Source organism: Cynocephalus volans, chromosome 3 (assembly GCF_027409185.1).
Source record: "Cynocephalus volans isolate mCynVol1 chromosome 3, mCynVol1.pri, whole genome shotgun sequence".
NCBI lineage: Eukaryota > Metazoa > Chordata > Mammalia > Dermoptera > Cynocephalidae > Cynocephalus > Cynocephalus volans.
Genome location: NC_084462.1, coordinates 67826234 through 67841566, shown reverse-complemented (window position 1 = coordinate 67841566; position 15333 = coordinate 67826234). Strand labels below are relative to the sequence as shown.

The window sequence follows — 15333 nt, the reverse complement described above, 5'->3', positions numbered from 1 at the left end:
GCCACATGAGGGACTATGACTGACAGACTGGTTCATGAACCTATTGAGACATACCTGCGGACTTCTGCTTAGAGTTGGGGCAAGAGCATGAACTCCAGGCTCCTGGCTACTGATTTGTACACATAACCTTAAATTATAGCTACAAGCAACTGAGTCCTGGAGACATCAGAGTTATGCTTTTTTATTTGCTATGGGGGGACTGTGTCTTATTCATCTTTACGTCCCAGGACCTAGCACAAATTCTGACACACAGCAACTGCTGACAATATATTTGTGGACATATTTAATAAAGGAGGTGGGAGGAGTTGGAGATGGGAGGGTGGGGAGCATCACACATACATGTATATGTGTAAAATGTGATGATTTCTTCCTGATCTGAGCAGACTGAGAATATGAGACAGAAACGGGATCTGTGAAATGGGTCCTAGCCCTTGTGGTTCTGCCAGCATGTGTGAGATGTCAAGACAAATTCCGTGGCAGTTAGAAAGTGAACTGGCTGCCAAGATGGAGAGGAGGGAACATTTAGTCTTGACCTTCCACAGTCCTGAGGTTCCCAAAGTGAAGGGGAACCGGAAATACCAAAGGGTAAGGAGGTACCTAATTGTAGGTCAGATGGGAGGAAGAGGACTTACTTAGAGGTGGGGCTAGACAGTGCATCCTAAAGATAAAGACAAGATCACCCTGAAAATTTTGTTTTTTCTGCAAGGGGTAGGGAAAGATATCTACAAATCAAACCCATATGGGGATACTTGAGGCAGAGAAGAGTAAAAGACGCTGGGGATCAGGGGTTATCTTTTCGGGTAGGCAATATTTCCCTCATCCTTGTAGCCTACCCTCCCCACCAACAAACATCCGAGTGCCTCAATGCCACCCCAGAGGCGGCAGCAGCATGTGGATCAGACACACACCTACATCCGAATGTTCTGTGGCAGCCTCTGTGGTTTTAGCCTCCTAATGCTGATCTGCATGTCCCCACTGAACTGGGTGCAGTTCCTGGTGATCAAGAATGGCCTTGAGCTCTACGCAGGACTCTGGACTTTATGCAACCATGAGCTGTGCTGGAGCCACACACCCAAGCCACCCTGTGAGTGCCACTAAATTAAATGCCACAGGCCCCACACTTCCAGAGATTTCTGCCACATTGGCCCTTCATCTTTCTTCCAAGTTGTTTTGGCCCTCACCTCTCCAAGTCCAGGATGGATCTCAGCCAAGTTATGAATGTAGGCATCCTTTTCTGTGGTATCCTCAGTGTACCCTTTCTCTCTCCTATCCCAGGTTGTCTCTTGTCCCAAATAATGAGTTGATACTCTTTATTTCCTGGGAAGAAATCTTTTGTCATTTATAAGGTGTTACTGTGAAGCAATGTGATTGGTATCTTAATTTGGCATGCAGAGATAGAAGTGACTGATCATAACTGGGAGATAAAGCAAAGTGTTTCAACTTCCATCAGATTTAATTTTCATGGTCAGCCTATTCTTCCGCTAGCAGAAGAGAACTTAAATGTACGTTAGATATGTGGTATAATAAATGCCAGCTATGTAGAGTGAATTATTTATGTCAAATTTTATGTGAATTTAGATAAATCTGAAAATGCAATATAAAATATTTGAAAATAAGCTTCTGGAACTAGAAGATATCATATGCATGAGTTTTTCAATCAGACCAGACTTAGAGGAAAGATATAACTACACTGTTTTCCCATCACCCACAGACATACATTTACACAAAGTATTATGAAAGAAAATATACACGAATAAAGCATTTATTCTCCTTTTCACATAAGCAGGGGTCCCAGATGCTGGGGGAGAGGAGCACCTAGGCTCAACCCTGAGGTGCAGCATCAGTTATTTGGCCGTGAACTGTGGTATTCAGTATTAAGGGGCAGTATCCTAAAGCAGGATCATGGGAATAAACTAAAATCAAAGGCAGGCAGATAGTTTAACTACATCTTCAACTGAAAAGAAAAACTGAAGAAAATATATGCAACAAATATGAAAGTCAAAGGTTAATGGTCTTAATATACTAAAAGGATATACAAATTATTTTTTAAAAGATAAAGACCCAAATAAACAAATTCTTTTGAAAGACAATTCACAAAACAGGAACCGTTAGTGTTTAACAAACATAGGAAAAAACAATTTAACCTTAATCAGTCATTAAAGAGGCAGCTCCTTTACAGTTAAAGGGGCTAGATCTTTTTGTAGTACTGCTTCCCTATCCTGGCTTTGATTTTTGCTGAAGGACCTAGGGTACAGTGAGGGGAGTCCCACCACCAAATCTCTTTGGAACAGCTGAGTATCAGGTGCTTAGCTTTAATATGGCTGGCTTCTCTCCTCTGCTTCTTTCTTCTCATGTCATCTTGGTTTCCCCACCACTTCCTTCCACTGTGTCAGCAGCTTTAGAAGAGAACATCCAGTGTTAACCAATCCTATTTAGTTAACAAGTGTGGGGTGGCTGATAGCCCTGCCCCTCTCGCTTTCCAAAACCTCCCAGGCAAAGTCTTATTTCCAAGACAGTAGAAGGAGATCCTGTCCATCAGTTACAAACTGCCTAATGGTGGTGGATGTTCTCATTTCACTGAGATCTGAGGGGATGCTGCAGAAACACTACTTTCTGGTTGGGTAGTGCCCTCTCCAGTCTTGGTAGACTTTACTTCCTGTACCCTGAAGTGCAGCATCACTGATTGGGCTGATCCTGAGAACACAAGCAAGAATGTTACCAAGTTTTTCAAATGTTTTGGAATTCTTCCTCTGCAAATTGAAAGTGACATCCTCTCTCTTCCCAAGTATTAGCTTCATTGTCGTCAGTAAACTGGGAGGCTTGCCTTGCTATCCCTGCAATCTAAGTCCACATCAAAGCAAGCAAGCAAGAAAAAGTAAAAGTAAAGTAAGGAAAGCTTCAGAGATATTTGGATACAGGTAACCCACATGAGTGACACATGGGTGTTCCTTTTTTCTAGGGCACTCCTATTTCTGGACCCAAGGCTTTTCACTGAAACATACAAGCAGGGATTTTTGTAAGTTAGATTCTAAGATTTTTGAAACTTTAATGAGTAAGCTGCTGTAAAAACTGTCATTTGAAAGCTGAAAGCTGAAATTAGCACTGGCTGGTTAGTTAGCTCAGTTGGTTAGAACATGGTGCTGATAACACATCAAGGTACAGGGTTTAATCCCTGTATGGCCAGCCACCCTCCAGCAAAAAAATGAAAATAAAAACAAAACCTGAAATCAGTTTTGGTCTTACAAGAGGCTCGAATTCAGATTTGGAAACTTTGCTTTTGGGTTTTTTTTGTTTTGTTTTGTTTTGTTTGGGTTACACGAATTTAAAAAAACAAAAAACAAAAAACTATGAAGTTAACCAAATGCAGATGTTTCAGACTCTGAAGGGTTTGGTTATCTAATTTGTTGTGTATGATTATTACTAGTAGGCTTGGTTACTTTTTCTGTGCTGCAAATCTTCAGTTGTTCCTGTGGAGTTGTGAAGATCTTGTTTATGTAGTTTTCTGGAGATGAGGAGTTAAGACAGAGAAGATTAAGAAGAGTATGAAGTTAGTCTTCCCGCATGGTAGAAGAGACACTGCACTTTATAACTTAGACTAGAGTTGGATAGAAGATATCTTAGACAGTGCTCCTTTGTGTTTTGAATATTAGAATCATTTAAACTAGTGTAAGCTAAAGAGTGAACTTATTTATAAAGATTCAGAAGACTCTCATAGGCTCTCAAGGGCAGGAAGTTTGCAGGTCCTTAGGGGGTTCCACAGGAGGCTGCATTCTCAAAGAACATCAAGCCATCCAGTCACACAGTCTCTGTAGAGTTGCTCTGTCATTCATCTTTGTTTTTGCTTTGTCTTATCTCTACAGCTCAGTTTTTCCTGTTTATTAGTGTGTAAGTGCCCCCAAAAATGATATCCTAGTCTAGCTTTACTTCTTATTTCAAGCAAGGAAAAGAGGAAATCCAAATTTCCAAGCATACTTGTAAGAATCAAATTGGTCCAACATGGGTCAGGTTCTCTTCGTTGGTCCAGTTAGCTATAGTCAGGGGGTTATAGACAATGGTCCAGGGCTATAAACAAGGGTTGCTAGGGCCCATGGGTGATTTGGGGCTAAATACCACAAAAGATGCCTATCACACTTAGCTTTATACAGCTTAATCCTCAATCTGGACTGATGGTTCTGGCTGGCTACATATAGTGCTCATTCTAAATGACCTAGTCTTCAGAAAATGTACCGCTCTTGAATTATATGTTTTAATGTGGCTAACTTGTTGGGGCCACAGAGCAACTCACCTCTGTGGGGAAGGGTGTGGCTACTCTTAGTGGGAGTTACTATTATTGATCATAATTAGTAAGTGGCAAGCTCTGGAGACCAAAATGAAACTTAGGAGGCAGATCTTAGACTGGCATAAACTTGACACATAATTTCTTCTCTCTGGTTTACTTGGAAGCTGAACTTGGATTCTTAGGCATAGAGGTGCTTAGAGAACTTTCAGTGGTGGGGATGAGCTGGCCACTGCTACAGGAAAGAAGCTAGGCAGAGAGGCACCCTATAAAGGATATTGATGATAGTGCTGGGTCTGTGGTATCTCAGAAAAGCTACATCTACTTGGAATTGTGAATTATCCTCTATGTCTTAAATCTTCAGTAGAATATTTATGGGGAAGTCAAGGAAAGGATCCATTCCATGTTAGGGATATGATTGGGAACAGCAAGGTTTAGCATGCTCCCTCACCCCCTGCATTCTTACCAACATCCAGTCTCCAGTGGTAGAGCCAAAGAGAGCAGAGACTTGGAGCCAAGAGATAAGGGAAGAAAGAGCAGCGTGGCACTTGGGTAAGGACAGTGGAGCAAAAGAACTTTAGTAGATCTCTTCTTGGACAAATGTGAGATAGGACGTTCGGGGACTATCAGAAAAAAAATGGGAGACATTTTGAGGGTGTTAGATTCCTGCAATTTGGTAAATTGGGGCTAGAAATCATTACAATATAGGAAAATAAATGTGACTTCATTTTGAAGTCACAGGCTGACAAGGCCTATATATGCCAGATACATCTCTAAGAGAAAAAACAAATAGAAACAAATTCCAAATCCAACAATGAGTAAATCATTAAGCAAAGTATGTAAATATGATAGACTATTTTGTAGCCATTGAAATGATGTTTATAGGCTTTAATTATGCCACCAAAACATAAAATAAAATGATGTTTACAAGTACCTGAGAAAAATCATACTATATAATGTTAAGAAAAAACCTACGTGATATCTAGCATTATATCCACTATGCACAGAGAGTTGAAAAAAAAATAGAAAGAAATACAGGAAACACTTGAACAACAGGGTTTGAAGTGCATGGGTCCAATGATATGTAAGTTTTTTTGATATATACATATTGGAAAATTTTTGGTTAGGTATGTCATGAATGCATGACATATCTAACCAAACAGTTAAGTAGCTTACCTAACAGTAAGCTATTAGTAATCTATTAGTAGTTAAGTAATGTATTTAACTACTATTTAAGTAAGGATGTGGTGTGCCCCTCCTCATCCCTGTGTAGGGCTCAAAGCAGCACTGCAGCATGGCTGTGACCTGGGGGAAAACATGTGACATACTTAAGTAGTAGTTAAGTAATTAAGTTTTTGGAGAGTCAAAAGTTATGATGGAGTTTTGACTGCATGGGGTGGGATGGGGGGTTGTTGCACCTAACCGCCACCATTCAAGGGTCAACTGTAATATGAAATACTAATAATATTTGCCTCTAGGTAGTGGGATTCTGGCTGATTTTCCTCCTGTTTCATTGTACTTTGTAGTCTTTTCAACACTTATATTGAACATGTATTACTTTTAGAATTAGAATTAGAAACAAGAAAAAGTTTTCCTTTGTTTTGTGATGTTAGTCATACCTCTTATAAGCTAATTAACATCCAAGTTAATGCACCCAGAGTATTTGTATATTATCTTTAGTTTAACAATGATAAAGAAATTCCAAGTAACAATGAAGAGCTAGGAAAGAGGATCCTTCTTTATACTCTGGATGCCACGTAGCAAGCTCTCCTTCATCCTCCTTTGTCCCTGCTCCCTTCTCTAAGACTGCCTGGCTTTCTTAAGGGGAGATCCCTCACTGGACTAATCAAACCTTTCCTTTCCTCTTCTTCTTGCAGATTATCTCCAATATTCCAGGGCCTTCTTCCTCGTCTCTGTCCTCACCATACTCATTGGCCTTAGCTGGCTCTTCAGCTCATGCTTCTCTAGAACAGGAAGCATGACCACCAACTTGGATCTGACGGTATCCATGCTCAGCTTCATCTCAGGTACAGACCTAGACTAGCAGGGTGGCTTAGTCAATCTTCTGTTCCTTATAACAATATATCTGCAACTGAGTTTATAAAGAAACAGAATTTATTTCTTACAATTTTGGAGGCTGGAAAGTCTGAGGTCAGGGGGGTGCATCTTGTGAGGGTCTTCTTACTGGTGCGGACTCTCTGCAGAGTCCTAAGGTGGAATAGAGTATCACATAGCAAGAGGGCAAAAGCATGCTCACATATTCCATTCCTCTCCTTATAAAGCCACCACTCTGCTCTTATAATAACCCATTAATCCTCTATCCTTTTAAGCCATTAATCCTTTAATTAATTAATCCTCTCGTGAGGGCATAGCTCTCATGATCCTATCACCTCTTAAAGGCCCCACCTTTCAAATACCATAGTCAAATCTCCTACCCTCTTAATACTATTATAATGGGGATCAAGTTTCAATAAGAAATTTGAAGGGTAATTCAAACTACAGCACATGGTAAAACAGTGAAGGCAACAAAGTTTCTTTGTGGGGCATTCACACTCTTTTTCTTGTCCCTTTGCTTTTCTTCAGTATCACACTAAGTTGCCAGCCACCTGCCCTATCTTATTGTATAGAACATACCTTAGCTGACTTTACCAGGGAAGAGGTCCATTCCTCTCTCTCATCTCAGTCAACTCCCAAGTTTTTATCCTTTTGATTCTTGCCATACATACGGCCCCTGGAGGCAGAAGAGCCGGGGTGATGGTCAAGGCAGACTGAAGATGCTGATGGGTTGTGACATCTTTCCTTCTGGTCCTAGCCGCCTGCTTGCTCACCTGCCTCAACCTGTTTATGGCACAGGTTCACTGGCATACTAGGGATGTCATGGAGTCAGATTTCCTATGGACCTATCATTTTAACTGGTGGAGTGACTTCTTATACATGTTTGCTGGTGAGTCAATCCCCTGCTCTATGCTAGAAGGATGGAAAGGGAAATCACTTCTGGAAAGAGAGACAGAATTCAGGAGAAATAGAAGCACTGACTGTTTCTATTTAGAACATTTACACATGGAAATGCAGGATGGTAAGGTGAAGAAACCATCGATTTTGGAATCTGAAAACCTAGAATTAGTAACCTCTTCTATCATTAAATGAGTCTGGACAGGTTGAGCAACTTGCCCAAGACCACACAGAAAATAGTGGAACTATGATTTGAATCCAGGAGGTTCAAGCTTTGTCCTAATCAGTCTGAGAGATAACTGTAGTGCAATGGGAGCACAGGAGGGTGAAGTAACTCTGCTGGGGGAGAGAAGGGTTCACTGAAAAGATGCCTTCTGAACTGATTAAAGGACGAGTACGAATTTTGAAAGCCAAAATACCATCATCAATTGAACCTGACCTCAAATTCTTTTCTTCTCCTAGGGATCATTTCTTTTCTCAACTATATAACTTCCAGATCTCCTCCCCCTGATCAAAATGTCACTGTGATTCCAACAGAGAGATCAAGGCTGGGGGTGGGTCCAGTGACTGCAGTATCACTTGCTGAAGATGAAAGGTCAAGGTCTGAGATGGAATCTCCAAACGAGGAACTGAAAACACTACCAAATGCAGAACTGTGATGGTGATTTAAAAACAGCAACAACAACAACCGCTTAGCTAATGCTTGTCTTAAAAATGGGGGAGAAGCTGAGTTGGGAATGATTGTGCAAATTCTGGGAAACTGTTCTGATATCATTTCCATATTACTGAAAGAGACGGCATTAAACCTGATGAAATGTCTTTTGTGAGCATTGGATTCAAAATATGATGATAGTCATAAAGAAAGTAATGAAAACTCACTTAAGAAAAAATTTCTAAAAGAAAACATCAGTGTTTAGAGTCATGAATGAAAGAAAATAGTGATAGATGGGGCTGGCCAGTTAGCTCTGTTGGTTAGAGCGTGGTGCTGATAACACCAAGGTCCACAGATCAATTCCTGTACTGGCAAACTTCAAGCAAAACAAAACAGAACAAAACCAGAAAATAGTGATAGATGCAATGTATGGACTGGGGATATCTTTGGATACCAGGGATCTCATGGACCATAATGGTCCTTGGAGAGGAATATCAATTAATTCTTCATTGAATTTTCTCATTAATTAATTTCTCATTAATTAATTCAGTTTGGAATTTGCTCAGGATAGAAGGCACTTGGACAATACTATTGAATCTGAATTGGAGATCATTATCAGAAAGGGAATAAATATCAATGGAGATAATATCTACTATCCAAAGGAATTGAGAGTGCTAGGTGGATTCTGGGGAATCCATGAGGTCCTGCTTCCTATGAGGATTGCTCATTTGAAACCTTAACAGTCTATTATATAAGACCACTGCATCTCCCTAGGCAGAGAGATACCTTAACCAGGCATCCACCAACTCACTGAAATTCTATATAAAACTTGTATATGCATTTTTCTGTGAAGAGAACCATAGACTCCATTAGATTCTTGACAGGCCTGTGACCCTTTTGATTCTTTAAGCATCAATTAGGTTTTACTGAGCCAAATGGTACTAAAGGGTTTCCTTTAGCATATATAATATATCACAAGTGTATATAAAAATACAAGTTGAAAGATTTTCCTTGTTTTATCTACCCTGTAAAATTAAGTAAGGCGGAAGATGGTGGTATTTTCAGGCAATCACATAGGTCTTTGATGGCTAAAGATCTCTATCAAACCCAGACCACATTCTAAGCAGAAAGCCTCTTATCTTGTTTTTTATACCTTTAGTAGCTGTTACTACTACCCTATTGGCTGAGATCCATTCTTCTTCTCCCTTGGAAATGGATTGGACCATAATGCCCAGTTTCACCTCTTGTTGCTCTTAAAGATAAGCCTTGGGTCCTTTTGGTTTAATTTAGAGGTTCATTGGTAAACTTTGTAGAAAACAAAAATAACAGACATGGAGCAATTATGTAGTTCTTATAATCCTGGTCCTTGATCAGTAATTCCCAACATTCCAGATGATAACCGGAAAGGTTTTAGGTTAATATTTCTTTTATTCCTGCATGTAGGAGCTTACAGCACATGCATATGTGTACCCACATATGGAGATACACACACATATACCTTGTTTTGACCCTGCCTTAGAAAAGCCTTTTGTACATGCTGGCCCCTCTTCCTTGTAGGTAATTTTTGTTATGGCAGGATTACTGTTGCCTCTTTACTTAAAGTGGCTTCATTTCAGAGACTCTTCAGGCTGTTCTTGGACCTTTGTCTAGTTGTAAGAACAGACATGTACTCAAGGCCATCTCCCCCTCCTCACATCATCACTCACATACAAACTCTACCCCAATATTGGCAAGTTAAGTACTCATTAGGTTCACAATCTTTATTTACAATTTAGTTTGAATACTTGAACTATATGACTAAATCGACAGGCTGCTGAACACTGATGACTCTTCAGAGAACGGAAGTGTTAAATGGGGTGAGGAGAAGAAATCAGGTCTGAGTGAGGGCGGAAAGAAGCTAGATGATAAGAAAGTAACAATAAGGGCCCTGGCTATTAGGGGAGAACAGGCAGTAATTATAACCAGCTTATCTACTTTGCTAAAATAGAATTATAAGCAGAGACAACCTTTCATTTTTCCTTTAGAAAACGAATGCTTTCTCTTTTTTCTCCTTTCTCTATTTCTTTCCTTGTAAAGGATTCCTAAAAAGGCTTAAGTGGGTTTCCAGTCAGATGGTTCAGTAAATTAGCCTTTGGTACATTCCCTCTCCTCCAAATACATTTCATAACAGATGGAGTGGAAACAGAGAGAGGAGAGAGAAGCATAGTTCAGTCAAAACAAGATGGACATTTTCACAGAACAGAAAAAAACACAACACAAAGCTATGATTTGAGCCCAGCCCTAGACTTAATGAGCTCTAAGTCCAAAGGTAAGCAAAGGTAAACAGGAAGATAGCTCCTGTGGAGTGAAAGGGACTAAAAATGTTTCTCAAGACACAGACTAGAGCCGGGTTCACAGCTCTAGCTCAAAGAAGAGCTCTAGAAAAGAAGCTGAACAAAAACTACTGCCAAGCACTGACTAAGGTTATAGATTATTTGGAACTACAGGTGTAAGGAGGCAGAAGGACACAAATACAATCTTGCTACATCAAGCAGCCTGTTGATTCATGAACTGTGTCTGTGATATTCCCAGATAACATAACAGAACAGGAAATATAAAATACTGCACTATGACAGCTGACTCTGAACTGGGGCCTTTGCTAAAGTAAGAAAACCACAAAACTATCAAATACATTAGAATGAGCATAGAGGGAGAAAAAAATAAAGTTTGTGCCTGCGAGTAGTAATTCCAAGCATATAAAAAATGTTCAGAAAAAAAAACTAAAAGTCAACACAGTATGAATTTATTCTAGATTAAAGTAATTTGGGGCAAAGTATGATAGAGACTTTAAGTATTCTTAGGATGTTCAAACAGATAGATGATTAAGTTATTTAAAAAAAAACAAAAAAAACCTAAAAAACAAAAACTATGAAACAAACTAGGTAGAAATAAAACAAGAACAGACTTAAATGAAAGAGACTAATAAAAATGATGGAAATAAGAAAGTAGTCATTGGAATAAAGAATTCAATAGGATAAAACCTAGACAGAAGTCAGAAAAAAGAGAAAATATTCATTTGCAGGTATATGTAGAACATTTACAAAAATTGACCAAATACTAAATCTGAAAGTTTCAACAAATGTCAAGGGCTATAGTTCAGTCTGTGTATCCTGACCATAACGAAATTAAATTAGAATTCAAGAAGAGAATGATAAAAAAATTTCTATACTTTTGAGAATTAATAATGCTCCTAAAAAAAATGTATAGAAAGGAAATCAATAGAAATGACAAAATATCTAGAACTAAACAATGAAAGAATTACTACAATCAAAACCCATGGGTGCATTTATTAAAAACAAAAACAAAAACAAAACAATTAAAAATAAATGAGTTATGTATTCTGCTCATGAATCTATAAATGAATGAGTAGAAAAGCCAAAAGAAGGAAGAAAATTTAAAAGTAAACATTTTTTTAAAATGAAAAAAAAATAACTTCACTCAAAAATTAACCTAAGGGGCCGGCCCGTGGCTCACTCGGGAGAGTGCGGTGCTGATAACACCAAGGCCCCGGGTTCGGATCCCATATACGGATGGCTGGTTTGCTCACTGGCTGAGTGTGGTGCTGACAACACCAAGTCAAGGGTTAAGATCCCCTTACCGGTCATCTTTAAAAAAAAAAAAAAAAAAAAAAATTAACCTAAAATCTAGTTCTTTGGACAAAAACTAAGTAAAAGACAAACTAAAAGCAAACCTAAAAGCAAACCTACAAGCATAAATAAGTATTAGGAAGAAAAGGACATAACTAAAGTATATTTATACATATATACATACAAACATGTGTGCATCTATACATATATGTATATGTGTTACTCAAGCATACTTTGTTGTTTAAATCTTTCTTTACTACTCTTTGTTTTATATTTTTCTGTGTTAAATATCCCATGATGACTTTAGACTTTTGCATTTTTCCTTGTAATACTATCAGCATCTACTTAACATTTTTGAATCAATAAGATATCAAATATCCAAATTAATCTGTAGATTCAAAGCAATTCCAAACAAAATCTCACAGAGTTTTTCTTGGAGAATGAGAAGCAGGTCCTAAAATTCAGGACAGTTCATTCTTTCTTTCTTTCAAAGGGCCAAAATGAGCTAAGATCATTTTGAAAAATAGAAAGATGGGGACAGTTATAGTACTTGATATGGAGTACTTTGATAACTTATCAAACTATTGTAATTAAACAGGTTTAAGCAAACGAATGGAACAAAATAGAAAGCCTAGAAATATACACAAGCTTATGTGGAAACTTGATATATCATAGAGGTAGTATTTTAAAAAACCAGAATGTGGAAACTATGGTCTGTTCAACTAATGAAGCTGATACAACTGCTTTAATAGGGAAAAACCATAAAACTAGATCCCTGCTTTGTGTTGATATATTTTTAAAGTTCCAAAAGATTAAAGATCCAATGTGGAAAGCAAAACTTTAGGGACCTTCACTGGCCAATCTAGAGGAAATTTGAATATCAAAAAGAATAATGAGAGTAATAGATTATAATACTTTGAATTTTTAAAAAATCCATGAGTCCATAGTGACATTCAACAAAACAGAGAAACAGTAAAAGGGGGAAAAAGTGGAGGTAAGATTTTCTGTATAGAAGGATGCCAGCTAATTAATATAGAAGGAACAATAAAAATCAAAAATCATTATTTTATAATGCCTAATATAATTCAGGCAAGGATCACCAATAAATGAAAGGTTATTTGGAAACGGAATATTAGATTATTACTCCACTGATACTTATTAGTTTCCAAGGGGAAATGTATGTTTACAATGGAAATATTTGGCAATCATAATCTTACCTAAGTGGTCAAGGTTAGCATCACAATATTAGGATGGTTTAACATCACGTGCCTCTTGACGTGACGCAGTGGGAGATATACACACTCACCTATGTGGTGTTTTGCTGGAAATGTTTGACCTGAAGTCTAATAATAAGGAAAGAGTCACACAAACCCAGAAGACAACTGGCCCAGACTGTTGTTTAAGGATTTAATGTTATGAAGAACAGAGGGAGGTAATAGAATTGTTCAAACTGAAGGAGACTGAAGACATGTAACAGATGAAATGCATTGATTCTGGATTTTTAAAATATATACATAAAACTTTTGGACAACTGGGGAAATTTGAGTATGTTGGAGGTTGTATTGAATTAATGTGGTTTTTCTCAGGTGTGGTAATAATGCTGTGGATCTGTAGGAGAATGTCCTTGTTTCCTGGGAGATATGCTGAAATATTTAGAGGTGAGTGTCTACACCCAACTTTCAGAGGGTTTGGCAGAAAGGAAAAAATATATATGGAGACAGAGAGCAACAATGTGTCAAGATGTTAGTAGTTGGTAAATTTGGGTGAAAGGTATAAAGGTATTCATTTTACTATTCTTCAACTTTTCTCTGGGTTTGAAATTTTGCGAAATAAACAAGAAATTTTTGAAAGCAAAAACAGAGAAAAGTAGAAAGTTTTATGATTTGGGGACTTCTTAAGATTAAAAAAAATTATAACCATGGAGAAAAATCTTGATAAACTATTTTAAAATTAAAACTTCTATACTACAAAATAAAACATAAAGCAGTCAAAGGGATAAGCTCACCTGTAAGATACGTACTTCAGAAAGTCTGTGGAAAAATAGAATTAAAAGATAATACAGATCTTACCATGAACTCTTTACCCCCATATAATATAAAATGGACAAATGGTCAGTATCTAGAATATATCAATTATTTTTTAAAAATTATTTCTTTTTTTTGCTCAAAAAACATTTTTTTTTACTTTATGTTTTGCTTTCGTTTTCTTTTTTTTCTTTTCTTCTTCACAATATATAAGTAAATTCTATGTAGAGAAAAAGGAGGGATAGGCTAAATAACCCAATAAAAAATTTGGCAAGGGACCTGCACAATCAGTTTACAAAAAGAAAACCCAATGGCCAGTACCATGAGAAAGATGTTCAGTTTTGCTAGTAATTGGGGAAATATAAAATAAAATAGTAACAACAAAATGTTATAATAAAATTATAATGCTATTATGATAAGATTATTAATATAATGTTATAGAAAATGTGTAAATACATAATAAAATTATTATCATTATATTAAAAAGTCTGACATTATCAACTGTAAACAGAGTTTTTAAAAACTTATTTTAAAAAATGTGTTTCAAAACATTTTAACATTTACTTGTACATATTTATGGGGTACAGTGTGTTGTTTCAATACATGCATATGCTGCATAATGATTCATTTATGGTAGACAGAATAGTTTTGTATGCATCAATCTCCCACTTTTTCTCCACTCCCCCCTCCCCCACCAGCCTCTGGTAACCATTATTTTATTGTCTACTTATATGCAACCACTTTTAAAAAAAAAAAAATTTTACATATGATTGATATCATGCAGTAATTTGGCTTTTTGTGCCTGACTTACTTCATTTAACGTGATGGTTTCTGTTTCCAACCATGTTGCTGCAAATGATAGGATATATTTTCTTTTATATATATAGCTGAGTAGTATTCCATTGTGTATAGATACCATAGGTTTTTAATCCATTCATTCATTGATGGACATTTAGGTTGATTCCATCTCTTAGCTATTGTGAATAGTGCTGCGATGATCATGGGAGTACAGATGTCTTTTTGATATATTGATTTCATCTGCTTTGTGTACATACCCAGAAGTGAGATAGCTCGGTCATAGGGTAGATCTACTTGTAGCTCTCTGAGGACCTTCATATTGTTTTCCACAGTGGCTGTACCAATTTACACTCCTGCCAACAATATAGAAAAGTTCCTTTTTCTCTGCATCCTATAGAGAATTTATCATAGGCAAAAAGAGGCATATTTAAGGGCAGTCGAGATATCATTGCTTGTTACAGTAAAAAATTAGAAACAACTTAAATGTCCATCAACAGAAGAATGGGCTTTATTTCCTACTGCTCTCCCTCTTGCTCATTCTGCTTCAGCCACACGGGCTTCTTTGCCATTCCTTGCAGATCCCTTCAAGCAATCTCCCATCTTGGGGCCTTCTCATTCATTGTTCTCTTTTCCCAAAATTTGCTTCTTCACTTTCTTCGGGACTCTCCTCAAATGTTACTTTTATAGAAAAGACTTTCCTGACCATGCTATTGGAAAGATTACTCTATTCCTTCATTCTCTATGCCCTTAACTTGCTTTATATATTTGGTACATATTTATTCACTTTCTGCCTCCCACCCTTCCTTATGCGCACATTGAATCATTATTCCCAATTCTTTACTGCCCCCATCCCAATATTAGCATCATACATCCATGCCTTTCACCATGTGACTCTGCAAAGTCTCTCACTATAGATAGTGGAGTATATTTCTCTGCTCCATTGGTGATGGGCATGGCATGGCATGCTTTGTCTAGTGGAATGTAAGCAGAAGTAACTGTAACAAT

The 15333-nt window shown here is 37.5% G+C and overlaps 1 protein-coding gene across 1 annotated transcript; it reads left to right on the top strand.

Moving 5' to 3' along the window:
- Positions 1-504: 504 nt before the first annotated feature.
- TMEM202 (transmembrane protein 202) lies at positions 505-7887 on the top strand. The gene is made up of 5 exons (XM_063090028.1): positions 505-585; positions 829-1084; positions 6154-6303; positions 7089-7220; positions 7691-7887. The coding sequence occupies exons 1-5, from the start codon at positions 505-507 to the stop codon at positions 7885-7887; spliced, it is 816 nt and encodes a 271-aa protein (XP_062946098.1).
- Positions 7888-15333: the final 7446 nt, after the last annotated feature.

Bases quoted from the DNA above. Each gene is read 5' to 3' on its own strand.
- TMEM202 (XM_063090028.1), top strand. From the start codon at position 505: ATGGAGAGGAGGGAACATTTAGTCTTGACCTTCCACAGTCCTGAGGTT. The intron at 1,085-6,153 runs GTGAGTGCCACT...TTCTTCTTGCAG, and splicing joins CCACACACCCAAGCCACCCT to ATTATCTCCAATATTCCAGG. The intron at 6,304-7,088 runs GTACAGACCTAG...TTCTGGTCCTAG, and splicing joins CATGCTCAGCTTCATCTCAG to CCGCCTGCTTGCTCACCTGC.